Below are 20,094 nucleotides of genomic sequence, written 5' to 3' on the forward strand. Positions count from 1 at the left end.
TATTCCAACAATCCTCTCCTCACAGACAAGCATAAACACACTCGACTATCGCTAAATCAAATTTAACACACGTTTGTAATGACGCTAATTCAGTTTATTCCCTCGGTCAGCAGGTGGCGGTATCCTCGTACACTGGGGAGTACACTGCCATTAAACGAACAGAAGAAGAAGAAAACATCTGCACATGCGCAGTAAGGATCGGGGAGTCCTGATCCGTAACTATCTTTTTATTTTTCGTTTTTGTCTACATTGTACTGAAATGCTTCATTATTGCAAACATTTTAAGATATACTTGTTATTCTTAACATCTTAACAGATACTCTGACCTAGAACTATCGTAAAACGCTACGACCGGAAGTAGAAACCTTTCGCGCATGCGGGGTACCGATCGGGTTTCCGGTACGGATCGGGTAGTAACATTAACTATGGAACAGATACAGCTTTTGCCACCAGAAGTTTGGGTCTATGTTCTCAGCTACCTGAACACGGAGGAAAAACACACTGTCCGCTTCTGCTGCAAGCACCTAAAGAATCTCGTCGACCACCCGTCTCTGTGGAGAGACTACACGGTAGTGCTGTCCGACCTCCGACGTTATACGTACGGCTTCTGGGACACTTTAAACTACCGCAGTCTCACCCGAGTAACGGTGCGGCATTTGGGGCGCAAAGAGTGGCGACGCCTCGTGAAGTTCCTCCCGTCACTCTCCACCATTGTGTTTGTGGACGGAGGACGGCAGTATAAGGAGAAATACTTGGACGCCCTTTCCAGGTTCCCCGACCTGAGGGGTGTCGGGGTGCGAAACGCTATCTGGGACGAGCCGGTTCTGGGGCACAATCTGGCAGTCCAGCTGGGGAGGCGGCTGACTCAGTTAAGCGTGTGCAACGTCCGTCTGCCCAACACGGTGCAGTTCATCAACAGCGTGTCGCACCTGGTCAACCTGCGGTACTTGCTCTTCCACCAGCAGGGAGAGGGCTACGGGCTGGACACGGTCAGGCCGGTGCCCTGCAGTGTTTTCCACAACCTGCTTCTGAACCTGACCAAGCTCAAACACCTATCCTGGGGGATGAAAGGGGAGCCGCCGGAGCCCCTGCCAGATGATTATTTCAACCCAGCGGACCCGGACCAACCAGGTGAGTCTCGTCACTCATCCAACGGGAAACTGCTGTGGTATAGGCTATCAAAGCATCAAAACCAGGCTTTAGAGCTGGTAAGCCAAGAACTGTGCCATTGTCCTCAAGATTTTCTATGCTATCCTTCACATCCATCAAGTGACCTAACGCACGTTGGCTCAGGAGGTCACTATTAACAAACCTTAAATATTCTAATATTGCACAGAGACATGCTCTAGCTTGTAAATTACATAAAAATGCCCTATTTGCAAACTTGCAACACCAGTAACACCAATGCAGTGTGTTTAGGATAATGTTTATGACTATTATTTGTAAGTGTACATTATGTTACAGCATTACAAATCCCAGTACAGACGACGCTGAAGTTGCCACATAGCCCTGAGTTGTTCCTGGGAATTTGTCTAGGTTGAAACAACTTTTTGTAGACGTGTGCTTTGCACCTGCACTCTTACACATAGACAAACCTTGAATGCAATCCGCGATCTAGCCTAATCACACGAACTACTGCTGGTCAGTTCACTTTACCTCAAATGACAATTTCAAATATTTGTTTAGTGACAGGGACAGCTTGTTTTAAACATGGCAGTGGAAAGGAAAATGACTCAAAATCCAAATTTTAGACTTAATTTAGTGTGGAGAAATTTGTTTTCCAGCCACCGCAGTTTTGATACATATGGCCAATCTGCTGTGCTAGTATTACTGTATCTCGGTGCTGCATTTGACACAGTGGGCCTCATTGTCCACTGCATCAGCTTAAGCAGTGTGCGTTGTCTCCAAACGAGGGCCAGAGGGACGAGCACAGCAACAATGGTAAGAACCAGGAGAAGAACGAAGCCAAACAGATTAGTTTGTGTAAATGCTTTTATTACAAAGCATCCAGCATAATGAGATGGCTGTGCCACTATATCAACAAACTAACATATCCTGAAAGGGATGATTAAACAAAAGAAAAATACTTCTGCTGCCAAGCTGCAGATTAGGTCATGTACAAATAGTGACTAAAGACAAGTTTCCCTTACTGCATACTGCAGTATTCTGTTTCTTACTTAATTGCTGCAACTTTTACCCAACGTTTTATACTATTACAACTGCAGATGGTTTTATTTGCTGTGCAGCACTGTGGTCAAAGTCTGTTGTGTCCACCTCCAGTCCTTGAGAGCCACTGTCCTGTAGCTTTTAGATGCATCCTTGTTCTGACACACCTGAATCAAATGAATGGCTTGTTACCAGGACTTTGCCAAACTTGATGGCATGCTGAAGAGGTAATCCAATCATTTGATTCACCTGTGTTGGAGTAGGGATGCATCTAAAAGCTGCAGGACAGTAGCTCTCGAGGACTGGAGTTGGACGCCCCTGTGCTAGGATATAGAAATAAACATACTTTTTGATCCTGCAGTGTTCTGCTACGGTGGCCCTGTGCTGACCACTCTGGAACTGGTGGATTACCCAGAAACCACCCTGTCAGAGAATGCGCTGAGAAGTCTCACCTCTCTTGAGTCGCTGGCCGTCAGGTACAGGTACATCAGAGAGGGTGTTGAGTGTCGCCTGCAGGCCTGGCTGAGTCCTCTGCAACACTTAAAATCTCTCACTATCATCGGTGAGTAACTCTGCTGTTCTGCAGTTTGTGTGGGTTTCTTTTAGTTGGTCTGGGACAACTGCATAATTGTTAGGCAACTAATATTTTTTGCGCAGGTTTAAAAAGCATCTTTCTGCATCGTATTATGCAGTTTATTTGGCAATGTCAGTGTATCTTAATTCCTGGTTTTCAAAGCAGAACTGAGCCTCAGGCTGGGGAAATAATAATAATAATAATAATAATAATGGATTGCATTTATATAGCACTTTTCGAGACCCTCAAAGCGCTTTACAATTCCACTATTCATTCATTCACTCACATTCACACACTGGTGGAGGCAAGCTACAGTTGTAGCCACAGCTGCCCTGGGGCCGACTGATAGAAGCGAGGCTGCCATATCGGCCCTTCTGGCCATCACCAGTAGGCGGTAGTTGAAGTGTCTTGCCCAAGGACACAACGACCGAGACTGTCCGAGCCGGGGCTCGACCTAACTACAAGATGAACTCCCAACTCTCGAGCCATGATCGCCCGAAATCCAAGTTTCTCCTTAACTCTTGGTGCTGCTTTCTGTCCTTGTAGGTGGGAATTCTCTCACTACCTATACCACCACCATCCCACCCAGTGTGACCAGGCTGACGCTGCGAGTAGCCATAACGCTGAAAGACATGGACTCTATTGCGCCTAAAGTCCCAGGACTGGAGCACCTTGACATTGAACAGAACCGCTCCAGTGGCAGTCTCTGCAGACGGATCCCTATGCTGTTTCCTCAACTCAAGACACTCAGGATACGGTGAGCCTTAGTTCATCCTAGTTTTTCTGCCTGGCAGTCTAAGCAGGAGAATGTTGATCAGACTGTATTATTTATCATAAAGTAAAGCATAATGTCTTCTCATTTGAGAACATTAGGTTTTTCCTTAAGAATGGCTAAAAACAAGTATTCAGTTATAAAACATTTTAGATTCATTTTCAACTAACAGATTATCCCATCAGATAATGAAAATTTGGGTTACCCAAAATTCTTTGGATAAATTTGGTCATTTCAAGATTTTTCGGGGAACTAATCTGTGGGGACGGCTTTCTGCAGTGAATGAACAGTTTGTTCTTTTTTTTCTTTTTTTAAATGTGTCTAATCCCTGTAATAAAATTATGTTTCAAGAAATGTAATGATCTAAGTAAGGGAAGATTTGGATAAAATCCCAGTGAAGAGGTCTCCACAAACTACTGTTAATTAAAAATGAAAATAAGCATTAATCAGTCATTTAAGAAATGCTGATTGTTTAAATGTGCACTTCTCTTCTATATAACCTGCCTCAAAGTATACAGGGCACTAAAGCATCCATACATGATGAAATCTTAGTCCGTTCAGTGGTGATCGGATGTGGCAGTTTGATTTGTGTCCATCGGGAAGTCCCCCCCTACAACTGCTCAGTTAGCATCAGCTATTTTAAATTAACTATAAGATTATTTTTTTCCTGGAAAAATTGTTTCCTGTTTTGTTTTTTGTTTTTTAAAGCTGCAGGCCTTTTTTTTTTTTTTTTTTTTTTTTTTTTTTTGTATCTGTATAACAGGGTATGAGGTCCACATGACCCAAAGACCTACAATAGACCTATTAATAAGTAAATGAGGGTGGCAGTGGCTCAGGATGTGGATTGTCTACCAATCAGAAAGTCAGTGGTCAGATTTCCATTGGGCAAGAATCTGAACCATGAGTTGCTTTGATGCCTTAATCAGGATGTGTGCGTGTGTAAGAGATGTTGGATTAAGGCGCCTGGGCATAGAAAAGCACTTGTATGGATGTGTGTGTTCGATTGGGTGAATGAGAGCTTTGAGTTCTCAGCTGGAGAAGAAAGGTGCTATTTAAGTACCAGTCCATTTACTGTTTAAAGACGTTTCAACAAGCAAACGAGAAAATGACCTTACTACAGCCCTATAAGATATTGTGAACCTGCTCTTGAGGTACGTTAACGAGTCCTGTCCTGTTTCCTGCAGATTTTTCCGCCGGGAACCAGAGAAAGACCTGCTGAGCCTCCACAAGCTGCGACACCTGGTGCGGCTGGAGCTGATCGTGGAGCGTTCGTTCATCCTCCGAGATTACCTCAACGGGCACCCTTGGCCGAGCCCATCTGTGCAGGAGCTGATCAGTGAGCTGCAGGAGCTGTCTGAGAACAGGATCACGGTCATAACAACGATGCGGCAAAGGAACCCACTGCGTGAATGTGACTGTGTGTGGGAAGGAGACTGAACGGGTGCGAGGCAGAAATGTGGGAATTAAGTTATTTTTCTTCCCAAAAGCACTGCACCAGAATGAGCAGTGTCAAGAAGACCTGAGGTAAGAGCCACCCGTTGTCTGAAGGAAAACATATGAAGGCAGCCATGGATCAGGAGTACTGAAGGTCTTCTCGGTCATAAAGCTAATAAATAGGCCGAAATGTGACACTTTTTTTTTTTTTTGGCAACAAACAGAAGAGCAGAGTAGCAGTTGCATCATGTTATGTCTGGCTGGTTTGTAAAATGGTGCAATCCACAAACAAAATACGTTAGTTATGTGCATTGTTAAATGATGCCTTACATGCTCAGGCATGGTCTTTAAAGACATAAGAAGCTCTTAAATAATCAGATCTGTCAGTTTATTCCAGTTCCCAAAGTGACTGATTCAAGTAGCCTGTTTTGTTCTGTAAGATCTGACAGTACTGTTTACGTAATGTAACACATGAAGAACAGTAGCAGCAAGTCATGTTTTGAGAAGGCAGTTTACGTTGAAAACTCCTTAAAAATTCTTTCTTAAACAGAGTTGTGCTGGGATCAGCCTGTGTGTCTGACACATCTGTCAGAGGCAAACGTTTAGCTGTTGGGTCATCTGAGTTTTGCTTTCTGGATGAAAAATTAAAGATAGTTTGAAGAGCTGAAAAGACTCTAAAATAGGTTCATAATTTTAATAATGGAGATCTTTGTGTCCTTGACAGAAAAAACTAAACTGGGTAAGAGGACAAAGAATAGAATAGAATAGAATAGAATAGAATTCAACTTTATTGTCATTGCACATGCACAGGTACAGGGCAACGAAATGCAGTTTGCATCCATCCAGAAGTGACCTCAGGATCAAAGTTGTCTAGTGGTCAAAATATTTTTGTTTTGAAACCATTACAATGAAATGTCAGGACCAGAAACGGCTTCTGTGTTACTGCAAAAACGCATTATTGTTACGTTTTGAGTCCAGGTGACTTAATTTTTTGATTTCAAATTGATCATTGCAATATTTGAGCTTTCAGGTTGTGTAAGCTAATTATTTCTTATTCATTTATTGCTTTTCAACAAGCCCTACAGTTATTTCTGAAGAGCAACATTTTTCTAAATGTCTGCAGATTTGTATTTTATTTTTTTTAGCTTTACAATTTGAATGTAGCAAGAAATGCAGAAGGGTTAGTTTTAAAAACTCCTTTGTTCAACAGGGTTAATGTTACATTTCTTTGCTGAGTGTTTTACTTTTATGGATGAATAAAAATTCATTAGAACATTTTTTTTCCTGTGATTTATACAATATGGAAGAGTCCTAAAAAATTGATATAGAACTTCCAACTGTTTTGAGTATTTTAGTCAAGATTCTGCAGAACTGTGATATTTGATGTGTTGTCTCTCCTTCATGCAGTAATTAAAATAGCTTGACCACAGCTGACCTTGTTGCAGATTTTATTAACAGGAAAATTCCACAACACTAGTTTAACCTTTACATGAGGGATGGAAGAAAGCCCAGATGAAGTACTGAATGTCCCACACTGATGTTAAGATGTACCTCAGAACTCCAGGAGCACAGATTGCGGCTCCACAGAGTTCAGGGCGATTTCTTGTTTCCGTCCATAGAGTCCATGTTCTACCTTTACACCTGCATTTGTGCACTTCGCTGAACCTGTCATGAGTTCTCTGCAGGCGGAGACCAGACTTGAGAAGAGCTGAGCACCCCACCACAGCTCGCATCCACCCTTGTACTGCATCCTTCTGTTGGGTGCTGGCTTCCCAAGCAGGGAGTCTTGGGGGACAAATAAAATACTTCCAGGAAGATCCAGGAGGGACACACAATGCCCGGAATGTTTCCGGAAAAGCCTGGTAGTCATCAGAGTGTTGGCTGTTGAGGACACGGTGGAAAACAGACAAAGCCTTAGGCCACAAGATGGAAATCTGTTTGACTGTTACGTTTAGTTATACATAAATTTATCATCCTGTTAACATAAGATTACCCCTTAAATTCATATTATGTCCACCTTGCTTGGATCCCCCTTTGCCTTCAGACCTGGATTAATTCTTAGCATAAATTCAGGAAAGTGCTGGAAACATTCCTCAGAGATTTTGGTTCATATTTACATGCAAGCATCACACAGCTGCAGCTGATCCATAACATGAATCTCCAGTTCCACCTCATCCAATGAACTCAATGCTATGTTCAAGATACCAATTTAAGATGATCCGAGCTTTGTGACATAACACAGTCGCACACGATCACGCTTTACTCATCAGGTGATGAGTAAAGTGTGATCACTAAAGGATGGACATGGTCAGCAATAATACTCAGGTTGGCTGTGGTGTTTAAACAACACTCAGTTGGTACCAAGCAGCTCAGAGTGTGCCAAGATAAATATCCTACACTCACGCATGCACCACCCACACCAACCTGCAGGATCCACACCCTCATGTTGTTTACTGTCAGAATGTCACAGCAGAAACAAACTCATCAGACCAGGCAATGCTTTTACAGTCTTCTGTTGTCTAAATTTGATCAGCCTGTGTGAACTGTAGCCCGAGTTTCCTTTTCTTAGCTGATAAGATCATTGCCTTTAAGAGCAGTGAGCGTACATACTGTGTTTGAGTTGTTTGGATAACTTTTACATGTTTTGTGGGTTTTTTTTCAAAGTGCTGTTTGACACTAATTTTTTTTTTTTCACTTTGGCTCAAAGACCAATTTCTGGATCTCTATAAGAAATTTAAGGTGAGCAACTTTCAGTAGTTAATTTAAATTCATTTGTCTAAGCTGCTATTACCGTTTTCTGGTTATTAGCTACTGTGAGTCAGCTAACATGTGCAGCAGTAACTCACCCATCTCATTTGTCACATCTTCAGTGGCTCCGTGAAAGAAACACACATAGACAACCAATCCCTGCTGAATCTAAGGAGAGGGAGGCACAGTGTGGAAACAATAATAATTAATTGGGTACTTTACAGGATCGCACATAAGAAACAGAGAAAGTCTCACGCATTAATGTTTTGTTAACCTCAAGTAAGCATTTACATTTCATTAATTATGAGAATAAAGTGCCACATTATGCCTAGTCCTTCAGCCGGTTACACTGTATATCCTTTCTGAACATGGAAAAGGTTTGAGTAGTCATAAACCTCAATATCCACACGCGATTGGGTTATACTCACCGAACAGTGTGTGACTAGACTGATTTAAATACAGTAGTTTTATGAGAACTGATTAAATTAATCCAGTAACTGTTAATAAACCACCATCACACAAAATATAATGTACTGTAATAATCAAATGTATGATAAAAGTACACCAAAATCCAAAGCAGGGGGCAGCAGGACATGATTATTACATTTCCACGACAAGACAAAGACTTAATTAAATAAAATACATTGAAAAACAAACGCACCCACCTCTGCCCACTGAGCATCTGCTCCATCCACAGCAGGTTTGAGCTTAATCTTTGCGTGACTACACTGCTGAATGACAGTTCGGGCCTGAAGCCTGATGGGCCTATAAAAAACAGCTGAGCTGCTCAGACACACAAATACAGACGACAAACCCATTAAACCGCTGACAAACACCACCTGCCAGCAAAATCAGAATATGAAATAATGAAAATAGGTATAAAAAGACTGATATTTTGTGCTGCACCTGTCAGCATTAGGCGAGGGTTTTGCAGTTTTTTCCACAGCAGAGCTACCGATGGTGAAGACAGGCCAGGGTTTGGTGCTCAGGGCCATCACAGGCTCCAGACCACTGCTAGAGCTCCATTTAGCTGAAGAATCTGCCTCTGGGCCTCTTTTCTTCTTCACTGTGCGCTGGACACTGCAATGACTTCGGATTTGTGTTGATGTATGTGCCTCTGGAGGACTTCTTTGACTTGGAGCCTGAATGTGCTGCAGTGGAGCATGCTGCTCTAAAACAAGCTGTGCTTGGATGCAGTGTTGTGTCCCATTGTTGCCCTGAGGGCTACTTGTTTTTTCCTGTTCTTGAGGCTGTGCAGGCTTCTCTGGCTGGGGATTTATCGGATTCTCTATCCTTTTTTGCTTCTTAGAGCTTTCAGGATCCTTATGTATTTCAAAATGCGAAGAAGTCATTCTCTTCATAGACAAGAGCTTTGTGACAGAGGGGATTTTGGGAGACCTGGGCTGTAAGTTGATGGGATTTTTCAGGTGAAGGAGGATGGGAATTTTGGGCTGAGGATTATCGTGAATTTCAGTCTGGGAGGACAAACTGGAAGAAGGTTCATCCTACAAGTGAGATGGGAGACAAAGTCAGTTCAACTTTATAACTTACATACAACATAATTAAGGAGGTGGCAGAGCATGAGCTAGTTCTTTACTAGAGGCTGAACTGTTACTGTTTTGTTCTTCTAGAAACAACTCGTGCTACCTGCAGCCATTTATCTGAGCTCTGGTATCTAAGTAACTTCTGTTTCATAAAATGTGCATGCATAGAATCATCTGTCTAATCTTAATTGAAAAATACTGCCAGCTGCCAGTGCTAGCCCTCAGCCTCCTAGCAGATACACCAATGGCATCAATTTCAAAATCCTACGCTGGCTCGTTCTTAAGTTATCACATTCACAAGATTTTCAGAAAAGCTGACCGGCGACAGATTTGATCTTGTCTGAGATTTTTAGTACAGCTTCTTTTTCCTCTAGAATTTCTTCAACGAACTGCTGCAGAATTATCAAATCAAGATTTTTGAGTGCCATACTTATCTCTTATGAGGTTTCTGATTTATATCCAGTGATTGCTGGATGGAAAAGCCAATTAGCTTGAAGCAGCTCAACAACTGAACAGCTCCAACACAAGAAAAACTTGGATCCCAAGACAAGCTGAAAGATTATTTTTCTTCTTTTTTTTAATAAAAATGTTTGTACCAGGCATAGGAGACTGATGATGTCACGAAATTGCTTCCTATATGAGCATTTTGACTGCCACTGTGTTGTTGTGTTTTTTTGGACCCAAAAACTACCAATATCCAAATGGATGTTGAAATAAACACACAAAAAAATCAACCACCATAAATACAGTGGCTTGCAAAAGTATTCGGCCCCCTTGAACTTTTCCACATTTTGTCACATTACAGCCACAAACATGAATCAGTTTTATTGGAATTCCACGTGAAAGACCAACACAAAGTGGTGTACACGTGAGAAGTGGAGCGAAAATCATACATGATTCCAAACATTTTTTACAAATAAATAACTGCAAAGTGGGGTGTGTGTAATTATTCAGCCCCCTGAGTCAATACTTTGCAGAACCACCTTTTGCTGCAATTACAGCTGCCAGTCTTTTAGGGTTTGTCTCTACCAGCTTTGCACATCTAGAGACTGAAATCTTTGCCCATTCTTCTGTGCAAAACAGCTCCAGCTCAGTCAGATTAGATGGACAGTGTTTGTGAACAGCAGTTTTCAGATCTTGCCACAGATTCTCGATTGGATTTAGACAGCAGACAGGTCAGGGATAAAGTTACTGAGAAATTTAAAGCAGGCTTAGGCTACAAAAAGATTTCCCAAGCCTTGAACATCCCACGGAGCACTGTTCAAGCGATCATTCAGAAATGGAAGGAGTATGGCACAGCTGTAAACCTACCAAGACAAGGCCGTCCACCTAAACTCACAGGCCAAACAAGGAGAGCGCTGATCAGAAATGCAGCCAAGAGGCCCATGGTGACTCTGGACGAGCTGCAGAGATCTACAGCTCAGGTGGGGGAATCTGTCCATAGGACAACTATTAGTCGTGCACTGCACAAAGTTGGCCTTTATGGAAGAGTGGCAAGAAGAAAGCCATTGTTAACAGAAAACCATAAGAAGTCCCGTTTGCAGTTTGCCACAAGCCATGTGGGGGACACAGCAAACATGTGGAAGAAGCTGCTCTGGTCAGATGAGACCAAAATGGAACTTTTTGGCCAAAATGCAAAACGCTATGTGTGGCGGAAAACTAACACTGCACATCACTCTGAACACACCATCCCCCCACTGTCATATATGGTGGTGGCAGCATCCTGCTCTGGGGGGTACTTCTCTTCAGCAGGGACAGGGAAGCTGGTCAGAGTTGATGGGAAGACGGATGGAGCCAAATACAGGGCAGTCTTGGAAGAAAACCTCTTGGAGTCTGCAAAAGACTTGAGACTGGGGCGGAGGTTCACCTTCCAGCAGGACAACGACCCTAAACATAAAGCCCGGGCAACACTGGAATGGTTTCAAACAAAACATATCCATGTGTTAGAATGGCCCAGTCAAAGTCCAGATCTAAATCCAATCGAGAATCTGTGGCAAGATCTGAAAACTGCTGTTCACAAACGCTGTCCATCTAATCTGACTGAGCTGGAGCTGTTTTGCAAAGAAGAATGGGCAAGGATTTCAGTCTGTAGATGTGCAAAGCTGGTAGAGACAAACCCTAAAAGACTGGCAGCTGTAATTGCAGCAAAAGGTGGTTCAAGGAGCTAAAGCTTTGGCAAACCCACCACTGTGTCCTTGGAATTCACTGTCAGCTGCTCCTCTGCATCACCATCACTATCAGTATCCTCATCATTCGCACTGCCAACATGCAGACAGAGAGAGAAGAGCAGGTAGATATTAGACATAAAAATGGGGAAACCATATCAACAGTTCACTAGTACTTTTAGATACTAAGATAGAAATTACCTGTCTAAGTCATGAGATGTCAGTTCCTGTAGTTGAGCTGATGTCTGAACCGCTAAACCTCTCGCCTCTGCTTGGTGATTCGGTTTCTTCGTCTTCTTCATGCTGCACTGAGAGCAGTTGTTGATCCACTGCACAACATCAGGCCTCATGGTTCTCCAGAAGTATCTGTAAGAAAGTTCAGACCTGAGACCGTGTTGATGATTCTGACTGAAACGTGTCACTAACGAGAAACAGCGCGAGGGGAAACCTCTCATTCAGCAGTCTGAGACACTTGTTGACGTCGAGGTGGTTGAGCTCGTTGTGATAGTCCACCAGCGCGGTTTCAACCTGCTGCCTGTTCCTCAGAACCAAACGCATTTGGTCTCCCTTCACCGTATGAAGAACACCGTCTGGGAAAGCAGTGGTAGGGTAAATGTTACAGCACAGTGTGAAACAGACTAATTGACACCTTTGTCTTTCCAGTTATGTTTGAGCAGAGGCACAAGTGTCATTGTGTATATTGTATCATTATATTTGGATTTTTGAAAATGCATTCGGTATCAGATGGATTGTAATCCAAAGGACTGAACTAGAACAGCAAAAGTTCAGCTTTTAAGCCTTTTGTTTGTGAGGGCAGCGAAACAGAAGAAAATTGGCTTAAGTGACTGGTCTTAAAGAGAGAGAGAGGCATAAACAGCATGTTTCAGACAGTGTATGAACTGACTGAATGCATCAAAGGCCATTATAAGATAAGCAAGCACTAATTTAAAATATCCATCCATCCATCCATTCGCTTCCGCTTATCCTTTTTCAGGGTCGCGGGGGGCGCTGGAGCCTATCCCAGCTGTCATGGGGCAAGAGGCAGGGTACACCCTGGACAGGTCGCCAGTCTGTCGCAGGGCTCTAATTTAAAATATGACTCATACAAAGATGAAGAACAGAAATCTGAAGCTCGACATTAGCATAATGGGTTCTATTTTTATTAAGGAGTTTTTTCCCACCACCCTTTTTAAAGTTTGTGTTCCCAGCAGTGCATAGTATAAAATATTGACATTCTTTTCCTAAATAATATTGGAATAAAAACTCCTTTGTTATGCATACCTGCATGCCTGTGTTTTATCATGGAAAATGCACTACACAGGCATTATTAGTATTTTGTGGCCGAGTTTTGAACACACAGATTTGTACGAACCTTTAATGGCAAACTTCTTGCAGAACCTCCTAAAGGTGTTCTTTTCTACATAGTTCAGTCCAGGTGGGTAAGTGCGTTTGGTAAGGTAGAGCTCCACAGCATCGTACTTGGCAAAAATGGCCTGCTAACACAGAGACGTAGACCATGTAAATACATATGGTTCATGAATCTCTGCAGCAAATAAAATTTTGTCAACCTGACAAATCTACAACATACCTCCTCCCCCACCGCAGGCTGGCTCGCCCCTCTGGATGGGACCTTTGGAGGAAACAGATCAGTTATTAGAATTGTGACACTGTTGCATTAATAATACTAAGTAACTGTGATGCTCACTGCGGAGTCCGTGTGGACCGAGAGTGCAGGCACAGCATCTGGATTTAGGGTGATGACCTCCCCACTATGGCTGAAACAGTCGTCAGTGAAATGTATCGAACAAATGGAAGACCGGAGCCGAGGATGCCAGTTTGGACGGCCGGTAGCCTTCAACCACTTTGCCAACAGAGTTGCATTGTGAAGAGGAAACCTAGGGTAATATATTAATGATGAAGAAGTACGCACAATTTACCAAAGCACATTGAAGTCACAGCTACATGATTAATATGGGTTTAAGGGCAGACCTTTAGCCTTATTTGGGGTATTGCATTAAGTAGCCAAGAAGCTGTCAGAGTACACTGATCAGGCATAACAATATGACCACCTGTCTAACAAAGTGTTGGTCCCCCTTTTGCTGCCAAGACAGCTCTGGCTCATCAAGGCATGGACTCCACTAGACCCCTGTAGGTGTGCTGTGGTATCTGGCATCAAGATATTAGCAGCAGATCCTTTAAGTGCTGCAAGTTTTAAGGTGAGCCCTCCACGGATCCGACTTGTTTGTCCAGCACACCCCACAGATGCTTGGTTGGATTGATTGAATCTGGAGACCAAGTCAACACCTCAAAGCTATTGTGCTCTTCAAACCTTCCCTGAACAATATTTGGGCATCCTTGTGCTGCAAAAGCAACATCAATTCTTAAGTGTACCAATTATATTCAGTCAAATGCACCATTACTGATTTCTAATGTATAATGGTCCAAAACCTATAGCACAAAAACTAATATTTATTGGGGTTTTTTGTCCTTTCAAGAACAAAGTAAGATATAGAAGTGGTTAAAGTGGTTCTATTATGTTCTCCATGCTTCAAATTTCAAAAACACAAACTATATTATCTTATTCTGGCTCAGGGCAGGTTCATCTTATAGCTAAAACAAAAGCAGCAGCTTATCAATAACAACCTCTCTAAAACCCAGTTTAATTTTCTGATCGACCGTCTTCCAAATGCACTTGGTATAAACATAAGCAAAACTCTGTATACTTTGTGCATGTACTTTATCTGTAGCAGATAAACCTATTTAAAAAAACAGCTCAACATATAAGTATGAAATAAAAACATTGCTAACCCAGCAGTTAGCTTAAACGCCTGATCTTTTAACTTAGAGGGATAACATCTGCCTTTGTGACATCACATTCATGATAAAATAACAGAAATGAGCAAAAATAAAGCATAATCTGCACACTAAACTCTCACCAGAACAGGAGCGAACACCGTATGTTTTATCACAGAAGTCCTAAAGGTTTTAGGACTATTATTTTTTCATTAATTAATTCTGTGTTTCTCTGTTTACTTTCGTAGTATAAGCAGAAAACAATCAAGAAAAAACGATTCATACTTGTGGAAGGTGAGGCCCAGGCGTCTCTCTACTGGTCCACAGCAGTTTGTGCACCCAAGAACACTGCAGCGCATCCACTTCCTCTTGGTTCTGTTAAGGCAGGTTTGGCAGTTGGCGATCCAACTAGCCAGGTCTCGAGTCATGCTGCCCCAGTGGAAGTGCTTTGAAATTTCTTGCTGGCAGACCCCCTGACCATAGTGGCCCTTGCTGTCATGAAACTCTCGCAGGATTGAGTTTACCTGGGATCAAAAGGAAGCACAGTTGGTTAGCAAAGCATGGTTGGATATTTAATAGTATTTGTAAGACCATTATGCAAATTACAGATCACATAAGACTTATGTGATCATGCAATGTCAGTCTGAGTAATAGTTGAGGCATGGGCTGAGGAAAGATGTGCAAATAGAGATGTTAACAGTATTTAAAAAATCCTGGATTTTGGAGCTCTTAGGAGGCTTCCTCCAACAACACGAAGACACCTTAATGCTCATTGCAAAAATGACATTGGTGTAGTGCTCCAGGTGCAAAGGTGACAGAGCCAAGTGGCCCATACAGAATCAGAATCAGAATACTTTATTAATCCCCAAGGAAATTATGTGGGTTACGGTTGCTCCAAGGCAGTAACAGTAATAGACTAAGCCATTTAAACAATACAATATGTTACAGATTTTACTAATTTAAAAAGATAGCGCTAATATATACAAATCACTCAATTATAAATATCAAGAATTAACAGAGATCATTATAAATAAATATCAATAACTCACAAGAATATTACAGAGTAGAAAAGAGCATGTGCAAAAAGGGTGTAACTATTGCAGTGTTTACAGTGTGTTAGATGGAGGAGTTGTACGGGGAGATGGCCACAGGCAGGAATGATTTCCTGTGTCGTTCAGTGGTGCTTTTTGGTAATCTCAGTCTCTCACTGAATGTGTTCCTGTGACTAGCCAGCACATCATGGAGTGGGTGGGAGGTATTGTCCAGCATTGTCTTTATCCTGGACAACATCTGCCTCTCAGACACCAGAGAAGCATCCACCTGCATCATTGTCAGCTTGTCACCCAGGAGGTTTGGCCTCATGGGGTTGAATGCACTGGAAAAGTTAAAAAACATGACCCTCGCAGTGCTCGCTGGCTAGTACGGATGGGTGCAGACACGATTGAGCAGGTAGATGATGGCGTTCTCAACGCAAACTGAAGAGGATCCTGATGTGGTCTGACTATGAGTGGGAGCTGGTCCATACAGGACCACAACCTGCAGAAAACGGGGACCTGCCAGCTCACACAATCTCACAGGGTCATGAGAAGAGCAGCAGATGAAGTGATGAGGGTCAGATGAAATGAATGGCTGATTGTTTTGTTTGATTCCATTTATAACTGCTGAACGAATTTTCATTGTTGTTAGCTTCTGCAAGAACTAAATAAAGAATATAACCTGTACTTAAAGTGAAAATCTCTTCTCCTTAAAGTATTTTTTAAAGAGTTTTAAGATGCCATTATCCTCTCCTCAGTGATGTAAAGATACAGATTAGTTGATGGTTTTAACCAGTTGTGTTTAGTCTCTGAAATTAACACGTCCAGATGTGTTATAATAAGGCGTAAACTGTCATAAAACAAAGTGTTTCCTCCGCTGACCACTGACCACCAGCACAAAAGGTCTTCATTTGAAATCTGTAAGCTAGCAATTACCTCCTCTCTGCTGCGTGGCACGCTGAGAGGTCGAGAAGCCCGTGTGTACATCAGCACTCCATCTTAAAAAGAAAAGACATATTTCTAAAGTTTGACTATGAACATTTCAGCACCTTTATAAATGATTTAGTGTGTTCCTTTAGAGCACTGAAGCAGTCAAATAAAATGAGTATTGCTTGTTGTGTTTAAAACCCTTTCCACTCACCTATTAGGCCAAAGCGCTTGGCCATCCTTTTTAAGGCACTTCTATTTTTCTTGCTTTGCGTTGGTAAAATCCTGTGGCTCAGATATCTAAAGTATGCAAAAGAAAACATGCTAATTTAAACGAACATGTGTCACATGGGTGTGAAGTTTTCGTGTCATCAAACACATACCTGGCGACATGGTTGTACGTGGTGAAAGTTGGCTCAATGACAGTCTTCCTCCTTGTGTGCTCCTTCACTGTCTGGACTGCGGTGGAGTCTGGAGCCGACGAGCAGTACTGGTGTTCCTGCAGCTCCATAGGGGTTTCCGACTGATCAGTGGCTGGATGAGGGGGCTTTTCGGTTTCGGTATTAGCAGCAGCTGCAGAGATGAGGTCTTCCAGCGTGTTGGAAAGCAGGACTTCCTCATCTGAAGGAATGGGCACCTGAAAGGCACATAGGTTTACCTGATCAGCTCTGAGAACTAACTCAAGTCCACACTCTTAGTACGCTTCTGCAGGACTGGATGGGAAAAAAAGCATTATTGCCTAATTCTGTTAAAGTTTCTGAAAGCACTGCAAATTTTGTAATGAAATGAGTAAATATGCAGGTCCAAACACTAAGAAGAATGAAGTGAGTAAAAAAACAACCCAAAAGTAAATCCGCAGACTTGCTAATTACAATTGACAGGTTTTTAATGTGCTCTCAGTCTTTTGTGTCACCTCCTCATCGGGCATGATGCTGGGTACAGCATCTGATGATAGTGTCGGCTGACTGTCCTCATTCAGGGTATAGCAGGATGGGTCAAAGTGTCGGGAGCAGATGTAGGAGTTTGAGCGCAGCGAGCCTTCATCCCTCTGTGCAACTGTCAGCCATTTCTGCCGCTGCTCGGGGTCCTTTGGAAACCTGCAGATGCACAAAGGCCAGTTTTGCTTTGGAGAACTTACAGAGAAAGCTGAACAAAAGCCAAGTCTGCCTGTGGTGTACCACAAGGCTCCATTTAAGGTCCACTATAGTTCTAAGTAAATGCACTCTGGAAAATACAACAATATTGTGTTCCAACAATACTTTGTCTTCAGTGAATCAAAGTGAAATCCTGGGTGGCTCATAGCTCAAAATGGTTCAACTCCAAAGCCCCCATAAGCTTTATTAGCCCTCTGCTATCTCTGCTTGTAATTTAAAAAGTGCCAAACAAATCAGTTATTTTCTTAGCATGCTTAATACCATGTCTCTTGGGAAATTAAAATCCTCCCCGCGGTTAAAACATTACATATGAAATTCATTTGTTTATTTTTAAAGAACTGCCTGAAATCTGACCTCTTCTGGCTGACTTTATCTCTAGATCTCTCTCACATCTTCATATCTTTAAAATGTGTATTGACTGGAAAAAGTTCTTATTTGTCAATTTATACACACATAACACAAATTACGGAAAATTATTGCAACCTGTCATTCACATATTATTACAACATGAATGGTGAGTTCTGTTTTAGTTATTCAATCATTCTTTGTGCAAAATAAAAATTTTTTGTTTTAGATCTGAGACAATTGAGCTCAGTGTGTAACGCCACCTGACCTGTGGAAGGTGATCTCAGGGTGTATGTAACTGGAAGAATCACAACCATAAACCAGGCAAAACTGGACGCGCAGATTAGCTAGCTCTTTAGTAGGTTGATTCTGGCAAACGTCACAAGCCTTTATCCAGTTCTTCACTGCCGCAGTCACTCCAACCCAGTAATACATCAGCTGGATGGACATCAAGAGTTAAAACACTTTTCTATGAATAGCCTTAATTTGAACCATTTTGGTGACTTAAAGAACACAGCTCATTTAAACTCACCATTATTTCCCTTACTGCCCGTTCCCGGCGCGCATGGTTGTTGTTATTGTGGTATTGTATCAGGATCTCACGTATTTCTTCGTCACTCCTAACGACACGGAGGAGGCGGCCTCGATAAGACCGCCACAAACAGCCATCTGGAGGTTTGAGCATTCAGCAACATTCCTAATAAGTGACTGAAAGGCTATATTCAGTGCAGTGCTTTCTCTCATGCATTATCCAGGTGATCTACAAAATGTTCATGGGTGTATGAACATTGGGTAATTCATAGATTCTGAAGATGTGACATTACTGGAACAACTTTTGTGGCAATGGTTCAATGGTTTTCAATCCATACATTTTAATATTTAATTAGCTATTCAAAATTTCAACTTAAAATGATCTAAAAACATAGAAATTTTACTTACACCTAAATGTAGCACAATGAATTATATATAAATTTTAGTCACAACAGTAGTAGTAGTAGTTCTCGCAACAAAGCACCATCTTGTGGTCAATATAGGTATTACACCAAACTGAGCACAGGGTCACAGCGCTGGCTAAACTTCAATTAATGTCTCTTCAACACCATACAAACATTTTGTTTGATGCTGCCAAACATTGAGAACTGTTTTTTTGTGTGTGTAACATCTACTGTACCTTTGTAAGTAAACTTTTTGCTATCTTTAGAGAGAAGCTTTTTCCAGCTTTTTGATGTATTTACTTGAAACTTTCCTGTCAGTAAATAATGCTCCAAACAATCCAGAAAGGCATAAGAGGGCATCTGCAGGTGGAAAAGTGGGAAACAAAGACAGAGAGGTTAAGAAAGGTGATTTAAAACTTTAACAATCACAAAATATTATTGCAATTACAAGCTTTGCCTTCTGTGATGACAAATTTTAAATCAATTTTAAATCAATTTTTGGTCTGTATTTTGGACAGAAGAAGTCAATTAAAGACATCACTATAGGAAAATATGAGTACATGATAACGTTTTGTTGTAATAAATGATATCCAAGAAAATGCAGGTACAATACATACTGAACAATAGTAAGTTAAAATGTTTCATTAAATACTGTAAATTTTCAGAATCAGAATCAGAATCAGAAAGGGTTTATTGCCAGATGTTGAGGAGGTTTACAACATTAGGAAATTGCTGCGGTGCTTCAGTGCAACATACTGTCATAAAAATATAAAAATAAGAATAAGAATTAAAAGTGCTAAGTGGATAGATATATACATGATATATATATAATATATACATCTACTGTACTGTACTGTATAATATATAATTTTAATAGCAAGTTCACAATGGTCTGTCAATTATGAACTAAATATGAATTTTCTCTCTTTCTTAGTGCGTATGATTAAATAACTGGTATTCTGTCAATAATGTGTTGACTCACTTTGGCTTTTTGGCGGTGGTTTATTTAAAACAAGCAATTAACATTTAGTTACTGTTAATCAATTAGTTCACTGACAAGTACAAAAATAAAAAAAAATAAAAAGTAAATGCCGAGAGGTTTGTAATAAAAAACGTAGTCTCATATTTAGGCCTGCTCTTGTGGCGCGCACATGCGCAAATGTAAACCGACATTATTTTAATTCTGGAAACGTGTCGTGAAATAAGCAGACGTTTCCCTACCTTAGATCATCTTTCGTCTATTCGACACAAATCCTCGTTACACCGGTTCCAACTTTTGACATAAATTCTACTGCAAGTACTTATTTTTCCCACAGATTTCTTCAAATAATTAAATCTTTTTCTTTCAAATTATCTGAATTTATACACACGTGCTCTAAAGAAACATATTTTAAGAGCAAATTAATAGCTAACTGTGGCGTTTTGTTCCGCGCAAACTTGTCCCGCAGTAATAATCTTTCACGTTCCGGTATGGATAATTTCAAAATAAGGGTTATTACGTTT

General features: G+C 41.4%; 2 protein-coding genes across 4 annotated transcripts; one reads left to right on the forward strand and one right to left on the reverse strand.

Moving 5' to 3' along the window:
* The first annotated feature begins 370 nt into the window (after positions 1 to 370).
* On the forward strand, positions 371 to 19,148 carry LOC120740246. Of its 2 annotated transcripts, XR_005697344.1 has the most exons (5): positions 371 to 1,131; positions 2,528 to 2,728; positions 3,287 to 3,497; positions 4,697 to 5,685; positions 19,138 to 19,148. XR_005697344.1 is itself a non-coding variant. In XM_040042457.1 (4 exons), exons 1-4 carry the CDS (start codon positions 375 to 377, stop codon positions 4,947 to 4,949), a joined length of 1,422 nt encoding a protein of 473 aa, XP_039898391.1. In that variant the 5' UTR covers positions 371 to 374; the 3' UTR covers positions 4,950 to 5,698. The 2 variants fall into 2 exon arrangements, 1 of the variants encoding a protein (XP_039898391.1); XM_040042457.1 differs by lacking the exon at positions 19,138 to 19,148 and having other exon boundaries at positions 4,697 to 5,698.
* LOC120740245 lies at positions 6,378 to 20,042 on the reverse strand. 2 transcript variants are annotated; one of them, XM_040042456.1, is made up of 19 exons: positions 19,813 to 20,042; positions 18,828 to 18,951; positions 18,189 to 18,325; positions 17,925 to 18,094; positions 17,071 to 17,254; positions 16,541 to 16,794; positions 16,372 to 16,457; positions 16,167 to 16,228; positions 14,482 to 14,720; positions 13,109 to 13,298; positions 12,992 to 13,033; positions 12,776 to 12,896; positions 11,852 to 11,993; positions 11,605 to 11,769; positions 11,424 to 11,496; positions 8,601 to 9,199; positions 8,360 to 8,477; positions 7,793 to 7,862; positions 6,378 to 6,827 (listed from the first exon to the last, which is right to left on the reverse strand). In XM_040042456.1, exons 2-19 carry the CDS (start codon positions 18,949 to 18,951, stop codon positions 6,499 to 6,501), a joined length of 3,105 nt encoding a protein of 1,034 aa, XP_039898390.1. In that variant the 5' UTR covers positions 19,813 to 20,042; the 3' UTR covers positions 6,378 to 6,498. The 2 variants fall into 2 exon arrangements, with proteins under 2 accessions (XP_039898390.1, XP_039898389.1); XM_040042455.1 differs by having other exon boundaries at positions 12,776 to 12,899.
* Between the last annotated feature and the right edge of the window lie 52 nt (positions 20,043 to 20,094).

The sequence above is a fragment of the Simochromis diagramma genome, unplaced genomic scaffold (assembly GCF_900408965.1).
Source record: "Simochromis diagramma unplaced genomic scaffold, fSimDia1.1 OVJJ01000304.1, whole genome shotgun sequence".
Classification (NCBI taxonomy): Eukaryota; Metazoa; Chordata; class Actinopteri; order Cichliformes; family Cichlidae; genus Simochromis; species Simochromis diagramma.

Coding starts and splice junctions, on each gene's coding strand:
- LOC120740246 (XM_040042457.1), top strand. CDS start 375: ATGCGGGGTACCGATCGGGTTTCCGGTACGGATCGGGTAGTAACATTA. Junction 2,729..3,286: donor AAAATCTCTCACTATCATCG/GTGAGTAACTCT, acceptor CTGTCCTTGTAG/GTGGGAATTCTCTCACTACC. Junction 3,498..4,696: donor CTCAAGACACTCAGGATACG/GTGAGCCTTAGT, acceptor TGTTTCCTGCAG/ATTTTTCCGCCGGGAACCAG.
- LOC120740245 (XM_040042455.1), bottom strand. CDS start 18,951: ATGCCCTCTTATGCCTTTCTGGATTGTTTGGAGCATTATTTACTGACA. Junction 17,255..17,924: donor CCTGAGATCACCTTCCACAG/GTCAGGTGGCGT, acceptor GTGCATCTGCAG/GTTTCCAAAGGACCCCGAGC. Junction 13,034..13,108: donor CGGTCCACACGGACTCCGCA/GTGAGCATCACA, acceptor TTTCCTCCAAAG/GTCCCATCCAGAGGGGCGAG.